Source organism: Thermobia domestica, chromosome 1 (assembly GCF_964235325.1).
Source record: "Thermobia domestica chromosome 1, izTheDome1.hap1.1, whole genome shotgun sequence".
Taxonomy (NCBI): domain Eukaryota; kingdom Metazoa; phylum Arthropoda; class Insecta; order Zygentoma; family Lepismatidae; genus Thermobia; species Thermobia domestica.
Genome location: NC_137454.1, coordinates 170,282,787 through 170,305,918, shown reverse-complemented (window position 1 = coordinate 170,305,918; position 23,132 = coordinate 170,282,787). Strand labels below are relative to the sequence as shown.

General features: G+C 33.0%; 1 protein-coding gene across 2 annotated transcripts in view; it reads right to left on the bottom strand.

The window, feature by feature from the left end:
- Positions 1 to 3,667: 3,667 nt before the first annotated feature.
- Positions 3,668 to 23,132, bottom strand: part of LOC145691043 (beta-1,4-glucuronyltransferase 1-like) — a 208,978-nt gene continuing 189,513 nt past the window's right edge. For both annotated transcript variants that reach the window (XM_081766648.1, XM_081766659.1), the window contains exons 2-3: positions 10,625 to 11,909; positions 3,668 to 6,868 (exon numbers count right to left, since the gene is read on the bottom strand). In XM_081766648.1, the coding sequence (XP_081622774.1) occupies positions 6,494 to 6,868; positions 10,625 to 11,909 (1,660 nt within the window). In that variant the 3' untranslated portion in view covers positions 3,668 to 6,493. The remainder of the gene's footprint in view (positions 6,869 to 10,624; positions 11,910 to 23,132) is intronic.

Below are 23,132 nucleotides of genomic sequence, written 5' to 3'. Positions count from 1 at the left end.
AGCTTGTCACCCTCGTACAGATTCTACTGTAAAGTGCCTCCAAGCAGAACATTTATTCGGGCTTGTGGAAGAACCCGCTTGCTTTTTAAGCAATTCATACAAGAAAATGATCATGAGGGAGAAATTTAGAAAGAAACATCATTCTGTGTGGGCAAAGCTACATCGATTAAAAAAAAAAAATAGGTACTACTAGGTGGTGGAGCAAACACAAAGCTCTATCATCCATAATAGATTTACATTATGATAAGTTGATTCTTCTAAATTCGTTACATTTTTGCCAGTATTATTAGATATGTCAACAGGCAATTTCGATTGCAAAACAAAATTTTCAGTGCGTTCCCTTTTAGGACAGTGGTGCAAATTCGAAAATTTGTTTCTAGCTGTAGTCATGCTAGACATGTTTTCAGTTACTTCTCCTGTGTCCAGCTTTCTCCAAAGCAAGTCTTTAGACTATGCAAAGACTTTAGACTATGGCAGTCGGTAGATGATTTATTAGACGAAATTAGAAGATAAAGAAGTGACAAAAATTTTAGAAGATAGCATGACAAATAAAAATCCCTGGTTAAAGACGTCAAAGCTTATTTTAGGAATGGGGGAAATTGATATAGAAGGTGATTTTCCAGAAAAAAGGATTCCCAAGGTGAAGAAAATGCCTTGTGAAAAAGTTTCTGACGAGGCTAGAAATTTGTCACATGACCAGAAACACAAAGCACTATACTTTAACGTTCTCGATTATACGAGTAAAAGTATAGAAGAACGGTTTGTATCCAACAAGACTCTACTGCTTGATTGTTCCTGGTTAGACTCAAAAAGGTACGAGGATATAGTTGCAATGGAGGTAGAAGATTTTCCAGATGATTGCTTGCAAACTGTTTCTCAATTAGCAAACATGAATAGAAGTGAGTTGTTGTTAGAACTGAAGCAGTTTGCAAGCCAGTATCGTAATTTGAGTGCAGATTTTAGTGACAAGTCTGAAGAACCAGAAGAGAAAGAAGTGTGTAAATTTGTGAGAATTACAAGTATTGATGGTGATGGTGATTCAGATGAAAGTGTGACATCTGAAGATAAAAAGAAAAAGTCTGAAACTCAATGTGGTACTAAAAGGAAATGTTTCAGATGTCTCTCATGTGCATTTCCTATTCTCTATGAACTATCGTCACAGTCTGGATTATTTAGTAATTTATATACTGTGTTTAAATATATAATGACCATTCCACCCAGGTGACTTGTGAACGAGTTTTTTTCCAAATTGAAAATTGTAAAAAACAGACTCAGATATTCTTTAAGCGAGAACTTACTATCTTCTTTAATGTTGATGAATATTGAGAGAGACTTGTTTATACCTGTAAATTTGGACAAAAATAAAGCCATTGATGAAATTGCGGTGACAAGCGAAGTTTTGAAAAGAAAATTAATGTATTGATATTTTCCTGATACTTTGTAATTCCTGTGTGTGTCTGAGTCATTTCCAATTTTACAATTATGTGCTTTACGATATTGTAACATTTATTAGTAGTAATCAATAATTTGCCTGTTTGTATTAATATAAATCTAGAATAAGCTTCAATTTGTTAGTGCATATCAATATTTTCGTCTTTTTACGGTTATGTGGTCATATAAATGTTATAATACACGTTAAATATTTTTCATTAGTTCTCATAGAATGAAAAATGTTTATAACTAGATGGGTTTCGCATAATTTTGCCATACCAACCCATTTCTCTTTATTTCACTTATAGCCTCATTACATCATATAGTACAATGCTGAACTGACGCCGAAACCTATATTATAATTTATATCTACGTTATATTGCTTAAGTATGTTTTACCTTGTCATTTATTGTAATTTAGATAGATTTAAAATACTTCGGAAACTTTTTTTGTCATAAACAAACCTTTAATCATTGTTGTAAGTACCGAAGATAAGCTGTGAAAAGTTTCTCGATCAGGGGCCCCACAACCAACTTTAGCCGAGGGCTCGTGATTGCTCCAGACCAGCACTGATTGAAGTTGGAAGCGTCATAGAAATTCACTTAGGGGAAAGGCTTGAACTAAAGATGATTCTAGGTTAGTTTTCTCCTTTTTTTTTTCTTTGTAATTACTGGCTACATTTTTAAATAACATAGGAACATTACGTAAAATAATTATTAGTAATAAATTTTACAGTCCAACAGTATTAATAATAAACATTTCTGTCTTTTGTGAAAATAATAAGTATGGCATCTTGTTATATTACATTTATTGGGAGTTGAGATGTTCATAAGCTATACAGATTTATTTTTCAATTATCTTTAAATCAGAAGTGTCCTGTAAATACAGGTAAAATTATTTATTTTGAAAGTAAGTAACAATTATGACATTACAAATGAAAATAAATTTTTATCCCATTTTATGTGTACACTGTATGTTCAATAAATAGCATACATGTTTTACTAGTTGTCAATTAGTTGAATTTCAAGTATATTTTTTAAGGTGCCAGACTTACGGCATGAATTAAGTCATAATAACATAGTTATTATATAATTTACCTGATATACTTAATATTAATTCTTAATCTATCCTCTTTTAAGTAGTTTACAGTTTTGTTACACACTTTAGAACTACAGAGGAAACAAGCTGACAACCCTAATCCTGCTCCATTGTTTAAGTGTTAGCCTTGCCATATTACGTAGATATAAATTGGTAATAATCAACCTTTTGGAAGAATACTTACAAGAGGTAAGATAATATTTTCAAATAATTAAAAATTCTCCTAAATAAACAGTGTTGCTGTTCATGAGATAGAATCAAGACATTTAAATGAAAAAAGGTACTCAAATGTCGGAAAATTACAAATGTATCTCTCGCATTTTTTTCTGTTTCTGAAATAAGCAAACGTGTAGGCCTATATGAAAATAAAATTTATATTAGAATATGTATCTATTTTACGGAAGAAATACACTTTTGTGCTAATTGGCCTACGGCAAAATAGGTTTGGGTCTTCTCACTTGTCGGCTGCTGAATTCAGATAAGTACCAATTTAAAAGAGATTTATTATTAAAGGTGAATTATTGAGTTCATGGCTTACCCCATATATGCATACACACACCTTATTTTATTAAATATATATTTGTTACTTATATGTCCGCAGCTAAGAATAGGTTAATCGATTCTGCTAGCTTCCTACATCTGATGGAATCAATACATCTTCCAGTTCGTATGATAGTAAAATGTCTCTGTATTTGTGATGAAACTGTAGCATGAGTATAATCATTCTACAGTAATATTTCTTTTCTATACTGCTGTAAGTACTTTTCTATACTGCTCAATGTAGTGCATCTGATGTGAGAAATGTTTACCGAAAGTAAAGCTGACACAGAAGCGTGTATTACTTGCCCGTACTCACTACCCCACTATTCTTCTTAAGAAGTCTCAATGAATCCTCATTGATTGAACAATATGTATATTAAATATGCTATTTTCTTTTCTCTGACATTTGAAGTACGATACATAAAATTATCTCGTCATTAATTTGTTTGTTGAAAATACAATTATTAGAGCTAGGGTTTTTAGGTGTTGCACCTTATTTTTGTGTTCTATTAAGCGCATAAATTAGTTTGTCTTGCAAAGAAATAAACACTCTTAAACGTGCTTTTGTTGGGCTTTCTTGTAGTTTTTTATTCAATGTATTCAAGCACTGTACCTTTTCTCAGTGCCATCACCCTTTTGCACTTTCTAAAACTTATTTGTCTCTTTATCAGCATTTTATTTCTATAATAATTAAAGATGGAACACAGTACGTGCGCGTTGAATAGGAACTAAAGGGGAATGGCAACATCTAACTCACCAATCACTACTATCACTAATCGATATTGTTGAGTGCTGAAACAAATTCCATTTTTTTTTAAATGTTCACTAGATGAAGTACTTGGTTAAAGGCTACATTGCTTATTTGTATCCATCTTAAGGCTATATGCAATTTATTAGATGCTATATAAATAATTCTTCAGATATAAAAATCCAAAGTACTAGCTGGTAAACAGGAGTTACAAGCTGCATTTATATTGCGCTCAGTTATTCATCCCTGACAATTATTATCACAACAATAGAGAAGCAGTATCCTGAGAAAGATGTACAATGGGCATTTTGATTAGTGTGAAGGAAGCTTTAGATAATATTAGAAAATAGAAGCTAGAACAGAGCTTAGCCAAACACACTGATGTTGAAGATGTATCACTGGCGGATCTAGGCCAGGGTCAGAGGGCCTAGGCTCCCCCGGTTTTTTGGATGGCAAAAATATTTAAGCTTTTATTTATATATTTTTTGAAAGTTTATAGTAAATTCATGATACACCTATCATAGTCAGGGCTTGCCCTCCCTCAGTCTTTACCTTCTAGATCCGCCACTGAGGATGCTGCAACAAACCAGAATTTAAATTACTGACTACAAACAAATATATATTTATCATTTGTATCTGTTGACGCTGAACACTCCTTTTCTACATACAAATATTTGTTTAGTGACCGGAGATGCTAGAAGAAAAAAACATTGAAATGTTAGTGTTATATGTTTCAACAGTTTTCTCAACTTATGACCCTGGAACATGCATTCTGTTCTGGAACATGTTTTGAGCAGGATATTTAATAAATGAACGAATTTTGAGTCCTGATATATATATGATGTAATTAGCCTTGATACTGTTTGTATGACTATTTGTATTTGAAATTTACACCTTTTTATCCAAAACTTTGTACAATTTTTTTGAAATTTTGCACGTTTTTAGGATAATTTAAACCAACTTCCATTAACAAAAATTTTACATCTAAAATTCCTACATCTAACAATGATATCCTAAACTTGTCACACCTGTACAGTATGATATGTCATATTATTATTATATTGTATTTTCCACATACATATAGTATGCTAACTGAGTATAGAACAGATGTATTGGTTTCATGTCACCTACGCTGTTTTAAACAGATTGCATTGTTTAAGACGTGATTTTTCCTTATCTTCCGAATAGAACTTCACCATTAGCCTATTATATTTCACTTCTTTTAGCATAGAAATTGAAATTCACACAAAATTGAAAGTCAATCAAGGTAACATAATGAACCATGACACGAAATTCTGCTTTGTGCATACAAGTATTCTCCCATCACTCATAATCTAAAAAGATTTTAGCAAGGAATTAAAGTCTTCGGAGGCATTTGCTATTCGTTCTCTGTTAGGAATCAAGATTCCTTTCCATCTTTTTCTAGATTAAACAGGACAGATTTTACATGATTGTTGAGAAACGCTATTTAACACAGCTAGGTAATTAGTTTCTCTTTGGCACTGTAAGCGCTTCAGCTTTCTCTCAACATTCGTTCATTAATATTCCACTTCCATCAAAGATTCTACTGTGAACCTAGTTTGAGGGTAATCTGCTATTTTAATATCATATTTTACAAATGTATAAAATACATTACACTAATTTGAAATTGTAGATTGCATTAAGATACTGTGATTTTATCACTAACATTCAATTTTACAGCCTTGTTGATTTAACTACTACCTAATACATTAGTTAATGCAGTTCGATCTAAGCTTCAACTTTTACAATGTAGTTAAATGCGCAAAAAAAAAAAAAAAAAAAAAAACTTCAAATAGATATGCTATTACCTTACTTTTTTATTTTTAGTGTTTTCTGTACCTTAATACAAAGTACGAATTGTACGCTTCATGATCCATCAAACAACTCATCCTGAATGTTGTTCTAAATACTTCAAAGTTAACATTGTTTTATTTAAAAACTCACAATGCACCCTGTATAATCTTTTAAGTATACACGCACATACTATTTATTACCTGCGATGTGCGTCCTGCTTTCTAATACAACACTCTTTTAACACTGCTTTTAAACCTCCAAGGCCGAAGTGGTCCTTTCAGCATTATTGTAACATACATTATCTTATTTTCATCTCACGAAATACATTATAAAATATAAAAAAGGACGTGTATTTTAAATTGTTCTTTATCCTAATTCATACCCGTCTATTCAAGATCTCGTGAAGATGAGCTATACTTGCTGTCTTTCTTTTATCCATTGTACTATTTTTTTTTAAAAAAAAATCTGTTTCTGTCATTGTTTATAATGTATTTCAAATTATTCAAGCATTCTATGTAATTATTTTCATTTACACACTTAAGTTTTATCAATTGTCAGTAAATAATTTCTATTATTTCAAATTCTGCGATATTTTTCTTTTCTCTGTCCTGATTGACTTCCACTATCTTCTTAGACCTCTTTAAAGCACATAGTTAATCGATTTTCGTTGTCATTATAGAATAACACATACCAAAGATTACTTCAGGACGTAACACCTATCTTCTCAGTTTTCATTTGTTGTACATTCGTTGAACACAAGCATCCTGACCTATGACTATGCCTCAGTCAAACTTGTGTTACGTCTACACTAATATTTTTGCATATAGAGTATTTCAATTGCATAACGCACACCAATTGATGTCATCTTGAGATCTTCTCTTTTATAATTTGAAGTTCAGCTTCTTTCTTCTTATTCTCCTTTGTTGTTTTATCTCGCTCTTGTATTTTCACATTTCCTCTCGCATCGTTCTTCGTGCCAATCTTCGATTGTTTGTCACTCACTGTTAAATTAATGAGACGCTTTAAAGTTTTAGTGTGTTTATGTAGCAAATCCAAAGGGTCTTTATCGTATTTCACTGAAATTTCGCGAAGATAATCTCGAAAGCGTTTATAGTTATTACTTATTTGTCTATTTCTCCAGGGAGGTCTACCGGCCACGGACTGGAAGCCCCAGTGTATCAAAAAGGCGTTATTTAACACTTGAAATTTGTAGTCCGCCAGGAACATTTCGTACACCTGAAAAGAAACGAAAGCATAAATATAATCTACAAAATACCTGTATCATTACACAATATCATATAACTTTAGGTAGTTTGGGGACGGTGCGCTATAGTGTGATCTAATTCCACTATCTTAATATGCAGTAACTTGAAACACCAACGTATCAGATGAACTGGTTAGACGTTTTCGAATTTAATAAAAGAAAAAAAGAAACATTGTTTAACATTTTTTATTTAACTGCTTCTGCACAAGGAGCATAGACGAAGGAGCTGTGATTTGGGGCACCGATATGTATCAAAATGCTCTTTACTGTGAAAAGCAAAAAGATACGTTGTCAGGTTAGTTCTGATTTTTATAAACAAAACAAAGAATTATGCATTGAAACTTGTTGAAATGAAACGAGAAAATACACTGGCGAATCAATTGACGCACTACTGAACTATTAAAATGTTCTATTATCAATACGTACAGTTTTTCGTATCACCTCAATAAATATTTGTTTATTTTATATAAGTTCGTAAGTTACTTGTATAAACTAAAATCTAGCCGAAATATGATTTCATTCATAGAAGTGCCATTTTCCTATACCGACTTTATTTTCTACTTTAATATCTAACGATGATATCATGTAGTTTTGACTCCCTCTTGTTAACTTACCGGAACTAAGCATAAGAAATTGTTCAAATTGAAGCATTTCAAATAGCTAACATATAATCTTCGAAAATACTGAATGTCTGATGAAGACAATAATATATTGCCGAAATTGTAACACAGACTAGTAACATGTACTTTCCTTTGATCAGGCTTTTATTTTTTATTTGAATGACACGTTTATTTCAAAGCTATAATAAAGTGATTGATACACAAATAAAAATAAACTGTATTACCCTGACGGAGCTAAACTTTCTCGCGTGCTTTCCTCCCCAAAACTCAAAGTAGCGTACTTTGTTTAAAAGATCAGTATTTTTTTAAATCTAAAACTCTAAACATTTAGGCGATCTCATTTAAAGTTCAGTGTATCAAAATATATATTATTTAAGTAGGCTGTATATCTGAAGGCTTCCAGAATTGTTGGGTGTATATATATACTGGTTGGATTAGTTTTGCCTTCGTTTCAACACTAAGCCTATATGAGATGTGGATTTACAGCTTAACGTAGGATACGGACCACATGAGTAGCCACCAGAAATCGAACCCGGGCTGTTATATGTATGTTTATGATTTGATCAGATTTTCATTTGATGGCTAGTTTTCTCATTGTGTACGTAATGCGTTATCATGCTTTATAAATAAATATATTTATTAAAAGACTTAAAAATAAAATATTTGAAATTATTTCGTAATCTATGTAAAATAGGATGGTCTTACATCATGCGATAAATTATCATAAAAGTATATTGATCTTACAAATCACATTAATAATCAGAACGGATAGAAATGAGTTAGAAAATTAATATTTCACTATCGAATAACAAAACAAGTTCAAAATGGAAGAAGCGGGGAAGAACTTTCCCTGATGTAACTTTAATTTTTTTTTTTTTTTTGCCACATCTGCCACATGATTGTGTTATTCGAAGTTATCAACTGCAATTGAGACAAAATATCTTACATTAATTTTATATTTCTCTTAAAAACTATCATTCGCGCATCATACTATTACTCATATATAAATATAAGATAATTACTTTATGCGTTTTCAGATTATTCAATATGTTCCTCTAACTCACAGTTCTCATTACCAATATCCACACTACATGATCAAGAAAGACAATTCGGCCTTTTCCGATTTTAATATCGCCAAATCTACATATTGTTTAGTTTATATTTATATTCTTATTTTCTAACGTAAAACACAGAACTCAGTACTCTAATACGATAAATCTGTCATTGACATCCGCAAGAAGTGATAGATTTCAGTGTAGTTTCCAACAACTGCAAATTCTTTGAAAAACTCAAAAATAATTTTTAAAAAGTGATCAACTTAAACCTAATGAAGAATATAAACAACGTAAAACGTGATCCAGGTAGAATTCACAAACTAGTATTAACTATAAGCCAGAAATTTGAGTACGCAATTGCAGACACCCAAATTCTTGGGCACCCAAATGTATACATTATACGAAATGTCTTGAAAACCTATTACTTCCGAGTACAAGAGAATAGAGGAAAATATGGTAATCATTAGAAAGTTGAATTTGAGATTTCAACGAATTTACACGTTTCATTGATCCTACATACTGAAAAAGTTATTTCTCGACATTTTCCATTCGTTCTCTTGGTTCATGTATGCTCTTGCCTAGAGTTACAACTGGTGCAAATCTTAAGTTTTTTATAACATTCTCCGTGTTTGTTTTCTTTTCGAATTTTATTTCTCAAAGATAAATAAAAATAAAGATAGTTATCTGAAAGGGAAAGTAAAATATTGTGATTTTCTCAAAACCAACTTTAACTTACGATTTCAAAATTGGGATTTTGTTTATTTTTCATGAATCAATATTTCATTATCAGCCTTAAAATATGCCTAGGTAGTATAATTTGCTTGTTTAACTAGAGAAAATCCAGAAGGACTAATTTTCTTTTGGGAGTGAGTGTTTTTAAGGACAAGGTTCTCAAAAATAACTCAAACAGTTTGTTCATATTTCTTAAACAAATGTTGTATGTATAGTATTGTATAAATAAAACTCTGTAGTATTGTATAATCCATTTTTCATTTTAAAAAATCACATGAGGTAGTTTATTTTTTGGGATGAAGTTTGGACGATTTTTTGGGTGATTTTATTTATATTTCTTAAATAAGCTTTTCATTAACAATTGTATAATATTGCATAATTCTTTAAACAAAATGTCAACACGGGGTAATATTTTCTTGAGGGTGAAATTTTCAAGACATTTTCTCAAAAGCGATTCAGACCAATTTGTTTATATTTCAAAAATAAATACTTCATTAAAATCCCACATATGGCATACAGATATATCTTTGCAAGAAAAAAATGTCACCAAGGGGTAGTTTACTCTTGGGAATGACGATTTTCTCAAAAACTGCTCAGTTGATTTTGTTCATATTTCATATATAAATACATCATTAACAACCCTATATTATGACTTAAATATGCCTCATTAAATAACCACAAGGACTAGTTTACTCATGGGGTATGAGTTCATTCTCGAAAATTGTTCAATTGCCTTTGCTCACATTACATAAATCTACAATACAGCATAAATAATTTCTCATTTTAAAAAATCCACAATGAATAGTTTACTCTTCGGGATGAATTCTCTTCCGGAAACACTCACAATTTCGTTCATATTTCGTAAATAAATGATTCCGTAATAACTGCAGTATGACATATTCAATTTAGAAAGAGAAAGCGAGAAAGTTTGGTGTAGTGGTCCTTACTTTTTATTAGTTCATGCAATATTTTTTTACAGATACTGCGTAGGTGATTTATTTTCTAAATTTTTTATGCTCTTCATTGATTTTGAGTTACTAGTGAAAATTAAAAAAAAAATAGAGCTGAACCTAGCAAAGAGCCTTAGAAGTGATGTATACAGACACCTACTTTTTTGACCCAGAGCTATTAGCTTAATAAGACAGATTTAAATATTAATTTCTTCTACTTAGTTCTGGAAAGTTAAATAAACATTGTCCAGTTAAATCCAATCTGAGCAAGTGTTGACGAACCCTAATTTAAGTTCTTAATACTGATAATGAGTTATAAAAACTATTATTTCACAAAAAGTTAAATTAAGCTAATAAATAGTCTGCCATACCTGAGTGTTCCTGGTCATTCCAAAACCAACGAATCTTTCATCGAATGGTGGCACATCAGCCTTGGCTACATACACTGGCTCGTAGAAGAAGCTGTAATTTTTTACATCGTAGGCTACGTCCAATAATGGACCTTGACCCTTCTTCTCCCATAAACCTAGATTTGACCGTTTTTGATTCTGGTCGAAAACTTGAATATGAAATCGACGAGCAAGTTTCTTTTTCACTAGTGAAATAAGTTCATTTTTATTTTTGGGGATAATGGTAGAAGTGTTCTTTATCTCATAAACAGGAATAACATACGCGCACTTTCTACACTCTTGTATGTCCAAGCGAGATAGAAAATCTTCTAGATCACGGTCCAGATTATAAACTGGCACCATATCAACATCGGGGCATAAAATATATTCAGTTGGACAATTCTGCCGAGCTGTATTTCTTAAAAGGTTTTGAGGATAAGCAAATGATTCTCTCCAAGATAACATTGATTTAGGCCTTTTGGATAACAAGTCCTTCAATATCGTCTTATGATCTTCACAAGATATTTGATCACTACTGTAATTTTTATGGTCAGGAAGAAATTTAGGTGGATACTGTACAGGATATGAAAAGTGGAAACTCATTTTCTTCCTCAGTACTGGGTAACACTCCCTCAAATAGGTAATGTAACGCACAGCAAGATCAAATTCAATGTCTGGAGTAAATAGAGAGACGGATATTGGTCCACTCCAACTTGACGAAAGGTTTCTTAACCAATGAGAGCGGTCCAAAGATGTTTGTGTTGCTAGACATGCTTTTCTTGTGGATATTGAGTTCCAATCATCAGCAACCACAACAAAAGGGTGTGTTTTAAATTTATGAGGTGGATCATATTGACCTTGCATCTCATCAAAGTGTAAAACATTTACATTGTTCTTTTGTTCATGAAAGACACTAATTGTTGATTCTTCAGATGTAGAGAATATATCTTGCTGTACTGACGAACTCTGTTGCCTCTCAGAGACAGATACACGCACCTTTTGTCTACTTTCAGAAATCGAAACACTCTTTTCCGTACGCACTACCATTGCCATGGTAGATGGTCCCATGGTACCAAGAACATCTGAACCATTGTAATTGAAATAGGCAACATCTGTATACTTCCTACTCTGAAGAGAGCTGCTTGTATTCAAATGGGTCTTGAAGATTAAAATGGTAAAGATGAAATTGAATGCCAACATCGCCAAAAACAGGCGAATACGTGGAGAAGCCACCATGGTCGCAGCCAAATGGAGAGGCTGGGACAACCTGTGAAAAGAAAGAAAGGACAAATTATAATCAATCTATATCAACAATATTGTAAAATAAATTAGTTAAAAATAATATCGACATTGAAATATTCCTTATGCTACTATTTGATTTGATTTAGAGTTTTGTGTCCTATTCAGAACGAGGCTATATGAGACGTGGTCTTAGATTTAAAGTGGTATCCGAGCCACATGAGCTACCACCTGAAATCGAAAACGAGTCTCCTAGTCCAAAGGCGTATACGCTAACGATATTGCCACAGGGAGTTTGCCTTATGCTACTGTTACACGAAAGAATCGATATTCAGAAATGTTTGCGTAGATAGAAATATTTTATGAAATAAGAGAAATAACTACGGAGACTTTCGGAGATATTTATTGACACTCTCTGATTGTTTAGACTTTTCAAGGTCACTTAATGTATTTTTAGAATGTTTGGCTTCAAGTTCGCAAGGCTTCTTATGTATTACAGCTTCTGAATTATTTCCCTTTCTATTGCTGCACGCTATCCAATGACAAAAATTCCAGAAATTTATTTTCTGAAGACTTCCAAACGCTCGACAGTTACGTCAAATAAGCGGAGAAGAAACGTTTTCTTTCCTTCACTTTCTAGAAAACATCCTCGTATTGATTTAATTCATTCTCATATACAACTAACAGCAAGGATATCGAACAAGAGTAGATCAACGGCTACCTTTCTTGCCTTGCAAATGAGCAGGGCTTGAATAGAGTTCTGTATAAAGTCTCAATCACTCTAACTGAGATTTCTCCTACGTTCTTCCTTAGTCCTAACCAGATGAGTAATGGAATAGTACATTTTAGTATAAGCTCGTCCTTTTCTCAATATTTCTTTCCATTTGTCAATACTAGCTATTACTACCTATAAAAGTGACTCCACACTTCTACCCAAAATTTTCGTTATTAAATAAAGACATAAGTTACATTTTAAAACAAACTAAAATAGCTAATTAAATTATGTTCAATATTGCACAATCTTTGTTCATTAGTCCATTGATTTGTATGAAGAATTATTTTCCTGTTTTCCTTGAAATTAACTAAAATTTTATTGCTTTTTTCTTCAAATCTACAGGGTGGCCAGGCCATAAAGCCCCGTTACCTCTTAATAAATACTAATGTAGGTTTTCCCGTTAACTCTTGATAAACGCTAGTGCAAGATTCCCGTTATCCCTTTATAAATGCTAATTGTAAGATTTTCCATTGTTTTAGATTGTGTGAATGATGACTAACACTTCCAGTTAGAGCATTGAAGAACGTGTTATTGCAAGTTGTTGGGTGCATGAGAGAAACCACACAGATAAGACACTAGCAGAAGTGCGTGCAGACTTTCGGACAAAGTTTCAACGAGATCCTTACCCGAAACAAACACTTTTATGATGGGAACAGAAACTATTTGCCACAGCAAGTACAAAGGATAAATAAAGAAGTGGCAGACCCTTTCACACGAGCAGAAACATGTCATTTCGTCGCCGCGTTCGTTGAGATCGCCACAGAAATCGACGCGTAAGTGATCAGTTGAACTGGGTACAAAACCGTTACGACACTACTACCGAACCGACAGAAGCTGTGAAACAAGCTTTTACTCAAGATAAACCTGAAATGCTCCGTAAAATGTCGCTCAGAACCTGGTTATCCTTTGTTATGAGAATGACGGTCGACAGACTGGTCTTTTGGACCACTTAATGTTTCCCATCCTAATAAAACTTCTCGAAAGCATTATTGTTCATGTCATTCAGTCAGGCCCGCAACTAGAGTTTCTGTCACCCGAGGCAAACACACAATTCGCCCCCCCCCCCCAAGGTTTAGTCGAAAAGTATCACTTATGGATTGCAACTGTAAATAACATTCTTAATGAAACCAGTTACATCGATTTTTAAGTACTTTAACCCTCCAATACGCGCGCGGGCTACCATCTTAGCCCAGCGTTTTTATTTTCCTTGCCGCAAAGTAATTCGAGATGATAACTCAAAGGGTGTCTGTGTACCTTTCTATCAACTATCATTCTGCGTGTTTAGGGTGTGGTCAAACGTAAAATCGAAAGGATCTCATTGTTATTCTGCTTGAAAGTTTCATGGGCTACATCTGTAGCCCGCGCGATTATTGATGTCACGGGTGTTCCAAAGCGTCAAAGTTTTTTTCATTATAGTTTGAGTGTTGATCAGATGGTCAATGAGTTTGCAAAATGCCAATTCTGATGAGAAATGTTTTTAAAACCAATATTTACGATCCAAAATCATTGAGAACATAACAATGCAACAATGAAAAGCTTATTTTTATTTCTGTAAATTTTTCGGTGTAATCCTTTGATGTGGAGAAAAGAAGAAAACTTTCCATCAACAATGAAGCACACAAGAACTCCACACTATATTGTTATGTGTACCTCTCGAACTTTAGCACTTTCTGTACCTTTTGGGTACCTTTCTGTATACTTTCTCTTTCTGTATATATGCACCTCTAAGGTGCACACAAGTGATAGAAACAACTGATTCGAGCAAAGCATCTCTCTTTACAGTGCATTAACTAGAAAGTTCATTAAATATGAAAGAAATTGCTTCATAAAATATTAATAAATAGATCAAGATATTTAGATTATTTAATGTATAGTAAATATTATACATTATACACGATTAATGTAAAAAAATGATTGAAATTAACAATAAAGCATAAGTTGGACTGATAGATAACAATTCAAAATGCCTCGAAAAGCTCTCAAGCAAAACTAATAGATAAACCTTCATACAGCCTTCACTCGCAAAATCTCTTGGTAGGCGTACAAGAAACAATTAAATACACTGAGGCGTGTAAATTATCTTTTCCGCCACAAAACTGCCCTCTAGTTTAAAAACATTACAGCAATTGCGTAACATTACAGGGGGCGCGTCTGAGCTAAACTCTTCAACCACCAGCAAGCAACAAGAATCGGGAACTTTTCGCCCCCGCCCCTATTGATAACAGCGTTTTAAACTTCAGAGCTGTTCTCAATGGAATTATACAAACAAACAGCTCCTTGTGTTAGGAAAAGGAAAGGGGGCGGATTCTCTGTGGTCGCCCAAGGGAACAAATGCATGCAATATTAGGTTTTTAATGTATGACATTACACCTATTTAGATGAGACTCTCTCTCTCTCTCTCGCTATATATATATATATATATATATATATATATATATATATATATATATATATATATTGCATGCTTTGATTTCTTTTAACCTCTAGAATAAGTTCCTCAAGGGAAAGGGTGCGATTTTTAAAACAATTGATATATCTTCTTTCCGGCGCCCCCTCCAACCACGCGCCCGGGGCACGTGCCCCCTCTGCCCCCCCTAGTTGCGGCCCTGCATTCAGTTCTTTCCGTGTAGTTATTTACGTATGTTTAATAGTTTACGTTAGATCTACTTATTTGCAGGAGTAATAGGACTTTGTGGCCACCCTGTATTTAGATGTTGCTTACTTCGTGAAAACTAAATATTGTTACATGTAAATTATTTTAAAAATTTAATAATGAATTTTAATTTAAGTATTATAACTAAATTTATACACGACACAAATTCATTTTGATAAAAAAGCAGACGACTTCTGTATACGACTCATTACATTCATGTATGTTCGTAATTATGTCAATTAATTATAGGATGATGTCGCATTACGTCAAATTATGAAACAATCTAAAAATAAGTTAGAATCACACAGAGCTTTCCGTAATATGTTTGTTCTCTTTGATTGCCTCGTTCCAACAGTCATGCAATTCCCAAATCTCAAACCATGTATTCATGACTAATCATGTTGAGAATTGGGAATCACATAATGTAATTCTTATTTATTCATGACAATTCTCTTGTTATTTCTGACTTTGTCTCTACACTCTTATGAAATATAGCAGACATTAGAGAGTTTATACAAGGGAACAATTCGTACAAGACAACAAACACAATGAATCTGAGTAACACAATACTTGATTAGCTCTCTTTGGTAACAAACCTTCAAAAACCTTGGGAATGAATCTGTTACACACAAGAGGATCATTATCACCTGCTGATATCCACAGTAATTAACTGTTAGTTTTGTGCATTATAGCGTGAGAAATTTCAAGACAGCTAAGTTACAGTGTCAATAATTAAATATACGCAGTAACCTTGGACGTAATACACCAAACACACCACTTGTTGTTGTTGTACCAATTCAACCTGATATTCTTTAAAACTAAAAGAATTTTCTCCACTTTTACTATATACTGTAGGTATGTTTCGTTTTCCACGCTGTCTACAGTTACATGGTGGGGAAAGTGGAACATCCAAGTTGTTTATGCTTTAAAAAGTATTTTCCTTTCCTTTATTATTTTTTTCTGAGTTTTCTGGAGGCCTTTGCATCAGATAATTATCACTTATGCTTACACAAGACACGTTTTAACTCTTCCAATTACAAGAAATTATATTTTATATATATGCATCCTTTAGTTTCTTTCTATTATTACTATTATTATACTTTCTGGAACTACCTCGGTAATATCATAATAACAAGATACAAAAATTTTCAAGCTGTAGACATAAAGCACCAAATACACTTCCAGTAGTATTTCAAACCAAAAAGAGATTTTTTTAAAAATCTTAATCTACTTTCGTCTGGAATTTGTTCAAATAGGAGTAGATATAGTTCTTTAAAATTAGCAGAATAAAATGGCTTACTAGTAAGAGTGGCAACTGTGTTGCAAAGGATTTCTTATTGGATTCCAGGCCACGTGAGTTTGTTTATTGCTTAGTTGGTGAATTTTGAGTTTAGTGTCTCATCAGTACTTAGGTTATATGAGACGTGAAACTGCTGTTTAATGCGATATCCAAACCTATAAGCTCCCACTGAAAGTCGATCCCGGATCTTCAGCGCCAAAGATGCATATGCTAACCATATAGCCACAAGGGATTTTGTAAGTTTGTTTGTGGTAGTGACGACCTTCCAATTTCATATTACAGATGTTTCTCCCATCTTCATTCACTTTTATTTATCAGTAGCCTTCTCTAGCCTAAATAGTTCGGCCAACGAAGGCCAAAACCCGCTGATTAGACAAGATAAACGTATAGTTTTGGAATTTGTCACAGTAATGGGGAATTTGCCCTAAACGACATATCAAAAGTCTCCGAGGGTGCGGCATCGGTGGGTGGTGCAGAGGATGTTTAAAGGTAGGTTTTTACTTTTTTCTGAAATGTTAAAAAAAACTATAGGGTCTAGCAAAAAAAAAATCAAGTACAAAATTAAATTAAATTAAATTTCTTACGAAAATAGTTCCACGCATTTTATTTTATTTTATTTTATTTTATTTTTATTTATTTATTTTTTTTGTAGGATCAAGAGTTTAGAAGATAGAGGGAGATAAAAAGAACATACTTAAAAAATTATTCTTGAAGCTAAAAGTGTTCAGATAATCCTCAGCAAAACAAAACTCCTGAATATTATATATATATATATATATATATATATATATATATATATATATATATATATATATATATATATATATATATATATATATACAAAATCTTTCTTCATGAAATTTTGAGTGCTACACATTCAAATTTCGAAGCAAAGCTGTGAGAATTAAAGGTAAAGAATTCCATTGGATATGTCAAAATTAACCCTGGGAATCCTAAGAGGAGGATCCCTCGAACCAACCTAGTAATATTTTGATATAAGTAAAAGTGAAGGAGTTAATTTTATTTCTTTAGCCGATAAGTGTACCTGCTGCATAAATTCATTTATTTCTTTTTTTCTATAGGAAGCTACAGTATACTTTGTTACCTACTATGATTCATGAAAAAAAAAAAAGAAAAGAAAAGAAAGATTCAGCTGACGCTAATAGTACAAAACGGTTGCCTGGTTAGTCAGTGTGGCAATATACATACTTTATTTAATTCGGAGACATGAGAGATAAGATTACTTTTGATATTCTGGCCAGATAGTAGTCTGATACGTAATTTATTTTACTATCGCCTTCAAATGAAATGGTTCTAGGTAATTCCAAGGAAGGAGGAAGACATCCTCGGACCCACTACCTATTTTCTAAGATACTTATGAATTATAGCTGTTGTTCTTTCTTTCTATCTATCTATATCTATCTATCTATCTATCTATCTATCTATATATATATATATATATATATATATATATATATATATATATATATATATATATATATATATATATATATATATATATATATAAAGAGAGGGAGAGAGAGAGAGAGAGAGAGAGAACAACTGACCGATAACATTTTGTTGAAATTTTTAAATGAAAACTATCAAAACTATTTTGTGAGTTCCAGGAGCGAGTTGTGATTCTTAGGATAATTGTAAATGCTCGCTGTAAGAAATCCAAATATTTCTTTACAGGTTACCGCAGCAGTAACTTTAGTAACGTGCCGATAACTTCAACATCTTTATAATATGCAAACCATAATTATGTGTTTGACGTTTCATTGACACAGTTGTGTAAGATGTAAACGCAAGTACTTTCATCACAACAATTAAGGTAAATTAAAAATACATTTAAGATGTACAGCCATCCTCAAATACTATTGCTTAATTCTTTTCTAATCTTTCTCTTCTCACAAGTACGTAATTCATAAAATAGTAAAAAGCATTAAAAAAAAAAATAAGCACATTCTGTTTGCCACTTGTATACGGTATGGTGTTAATGTCATACGAATAATTAATCATTTATTTTAATATAAGTATTCGATAATAATCAATCAGCTTAGTTTCCCCGAACAAATGGTTTCAAACCATTGTTAAAACAATAATTTTGTTAGAATTTTTGAACAGCTAATATTCGAATATGGAATCATCCATATGTTAATAACAGTAGTAGCCTATAAAGTATCTGAAAGATGATTACTCAAAACTTTCTGCTGTACATGTACAATCGAAAAAGTCACATATTTTCGCACAGCTAGCTTCTTGTCAGAAAATGTTAAACTCTCCGAATTACGAACATCACTCATTCACACAAATATATTGCTGGTAATACTAATCAATTTATTTTCATATTTTAGAAAAAATATTTATATTTATTTTCCATAGGATTTTTCACTATACGTACCACAACTAAACATGAAACAATCAAGTCAGACTGTGAAAGTGGCCCGCGTACTTTAAGTGTATTTTTAAAAATCAATGACATCTCTTCTGGGTAATTATAGACGGTGAAAGTCACGGGTGAGGTAAGAATTTTAGCCTTGGTTAGCATAGAGAAAGCAAGAATCATTAAAACTGGAATGAATTGCCTGAAGATTAGTAGTATTTTCATCAGAAAAAGGACATTTTATTATTGGCCTTCAGTAGTCTGTGTTCTCTCTCTACTGGTTCGCTGTTGTAATCATAATTGCACTGGAAATATGATTAACAAGTCCTTCATTAGGTCTCATCTACGCCACAGGAAAATGTGAAAACATTGACTGCAAATTCTTCAAGTATATTAACTTCTTTTTAACATAGTGCGTACACCAGATAATTTACAGACATAAAATAGCGAAATGAAATCAAATGAAATCTATAGTTTTACGTCCCTCGATTATGCCGGTTAGGCTAAAGGAGACGGTGATGATGAGAAATGATGAAATTGTGGAATGGAGAAAATGGGAGGAAACGGGAGAACCCCAGGAAAACCCACGAGCACGGTATTTGTCCACCACAAAGTCCACACGGCGCGAGCTGGGATCGAACCAGGGAGCCCAAGCACCGGAGGTGAACGCTCTACCACTGAGCCACCGCGCCCCTCAGACATAAAATAGCATACAAGATATAATAGCAATAGCAGATAATTGTAGGTTATATGCATCTTACGTTTCAATCATACAAACAAAACACACTGAACGCGATCGTCTTCACCTCTGGAGTAAGGGATTGTTGATTCGATCTTAGTTTGTGGTGGACATCATTATGTTCGTGGGTTTTCTCCAGGTTGTCCGTTTACTTCCACATTCTGAATTTAATTGGTCTTACATACTTATTCATTTGCAATCATAATTCGTTGATTTCAGCCTACAAGGCATAACCGCAGGACACTAAGCTGAATATTTAAGTCAATACTTGGTGGAGGCACTTGCTTCGGATAAGGACGGGCGCAAATTGACCAGATAAAAGACAGCCAAACCGAGGCAGAGGGAGGCAGGAGAGGATGAGGAAGAGAGAAAAGTCTAAGCGTCTCAGTCAAAATGTTGGAGAGACCCTTGTGAGGCACGTCCTAGAATGAATATGCAGTAGATTTTTTTTGTTACATCGCTCACAGTACTCTGTGCCTCTCATCTTCTGATCAATATACGGCCAGCCCAAAACTCAGAGTTACAGATTGGATCCCAGTATATTCCGTTTCGTATAGCCTCGGTTCTGCAAAAGGGCATTAAACTCGATTCAATCACGTAATTTCATTATGTTGTTTATTTTATTCATTTATTTATTTACTACAGAGTGCTGAAACGAAGATTTGAAGCACTGGTACAATCATGTTATACATTCTCTGTGTATATATATGTCAGTCAAATACAAGCTTCTGATGTTTGATAAGACTAACATGGTTGAGGAACTCTGAAATCATATATACATATATCTATTCGTTTTGTATCGAGTTCGATCTCTAGTAGAAGAATGTGTGGTTCAGATATCGTGCTAAACTGTATTTTTAACCTCCCACATATCTATGGTGTCAAAAACTAAATTTTAAGTAACTTTATTTTCGTACAGTACCAGCGAAATTAACGAAGCGAACTCGATCGCTAAACTGGCGTGCCTACTTGTTCGGAGAATAGGCCTACTGTCAGTTCATCAACACAATCAATTTTCTATCTTTGTCCTTATAAAATCCAACTAAACATCTGACTATAATTTTGTATAGTTGCTATTCACTATTTTTATTTGGAATTTTTACTCTTTTAAGTGTGCAATACACATACCACACACACACACACACACACACACACACACACACATATATATATATATATATATATATTAATATCAATATTTTTAGTTTCACACAACTCAGCGCGTATAATACAACGTTTGACTAGCATAGAAAAACCGATTGTTACTAGGATTGCTAGACGTCCTCTGTATAGAGGATTGTTCTGTATTTTGTAATCGTATTTTCTTGTAATATTAAGGTTATACCGAACGCACATTTGTCCTGTCTTTGCAATGTTAAGTGAATTCGAAGATGACGTGCAATGAAATGCCAAAATAACATACATATTTAATGCATGTTTAGAAATCTGCCCTTTTCCCCACAACGTGCATACAGTGGAGAAATATGGTAACCTTAGTCGTAGTTCAACTGATACAGCATCCGCCCAGCAAACGGGAGATTTGGAGTTCGAGTCATTATCAGTCTAGCGATCACTTTCTTGTCTATTGAAACAATTTTCAGACTCCAATATTGGATTTGGATACCAATGAAGACTGAATTTTCTAACTGTGATATAAATATGGAGAAATCAATGAAATTAGCAAATTTATTTCATTAAATACTGCGATTGAAACTATCGTAAGCAATATAATTTCATACAATTCGAATTATTATAGTTATTTCAACTATATATTATGTGTTTCATGATATGCTGTAAGTACATATATTCGTGGTTTTATGCATGTTACACGTAAGTGTCATTGAGGTCGAAAATGTGTCTGGACTTACAGTATTGAAAGATTTTCATATCGTTAACTGCTTATATACAGGGTAATATATAAACAATGATTACCAGCAGTAGCATATTGTTCAATGATGCCTTTGTAATCCTATCAAAAGTCAACATCTACCTATCATACAACATTAATGTCGTTTGTTTCCGCAAAACAATATCGTATTGAGAAAATATAAAGCCACTTCAAGCGCTATGAGTGAGGGAAAAGAGAACGATAGAAAGATTAGAGGCATTAGCTAGATGTGTCAGAATATCAACTTTTATGAATAATTGTTCAATTGCCAGTGATAACTCCACACAGTTCTTTGGCCACAGTGTTGTCGGATGCATGGTCCTGACTCAGTAACGTAACAATAACCATGGGATTGGCCTGTAAAAATAAATTTCACCTCCTCTAAAACCATAATAAAAACTTACAGTAACTAAATAAATTATGATTAAGTATGGCATTTTGCAGCAAACAAAAATACAAGTCAATGGATAAAACTCCAGTGACAACATTTCATTGTTACAAACTATTTCCTGAAGTAGATTACAAATCAGCAGAGAAAAATACTAACTAAAGATTGATCGCAAATATCTTAATTGGATTATTTGGAAAGAAATTTTTGTTTGCTTGGATTATGAACATAATTCTGAAAGCCCCACTTTGTGTTATTTGAGTGTTACTGAAGTTGATTTTGTCACTGACTTGTCTGCTATGCAATTAGGTGTTTACCATCTTGTTAAAGCAACATTCTTTTAAAATCTTTTAGAAAAAAATCTTTTTTCCAACCTCTCGTGTAAGCCCACGAAAATGGAGTTATGTTCCTCTGGTTCTCATACGACAAATACAAGCATTTTTGTATTGGAATCTCCTGATTTCATGCCTGGTATATATGACAGCACTGAGAAAAGAAAGCAGTATACACGCGGTCGAGAAAATATAGACTATGGACGATATTGGTCAATTATTTAGACAGTGAGAACTCTTAACGACTGCACCGATCTCAGCACAAAACTAAAAATATGGAATTGTTTGATATTTAATAATTTCTCTTATCTACTCATAATGAACACTTAAAACTTTTTTTTTTAGTATAAATACGGAATCTGCCTTTTCCATACTTTAGATACGGGCTCCTTGACACCATTTACGGCCTTCCTGAAATTTTGTGCCAAAATTTTCTTTTTAACCAGAAATATGTCATCTTTTCTATATTCTTCCAATAACTACTGGTTTACATTTCGTCTTTCAGTAAAATAAATGTAATAAATATGAAATACTGAAATAAGCTTATTACCTTGACACTGAATACTGCATTTTAGCCAGTCAATTTATGCAATATCATGGATCCACATGTGACAGTTTAACTCCTGAATTACACTGCTTGAGTTGTCTTCTGCATAGTTCGTGCAGAAAGTTGCATTCAACACGACCAGGTGACGCCCCTTTCGAGGTTGAAAATGATAATTTCAGTTTGGATGAACGACAAATCAGTGTTTATTTACTTTCTCTATTGGTGCAAACTATATACCATTAA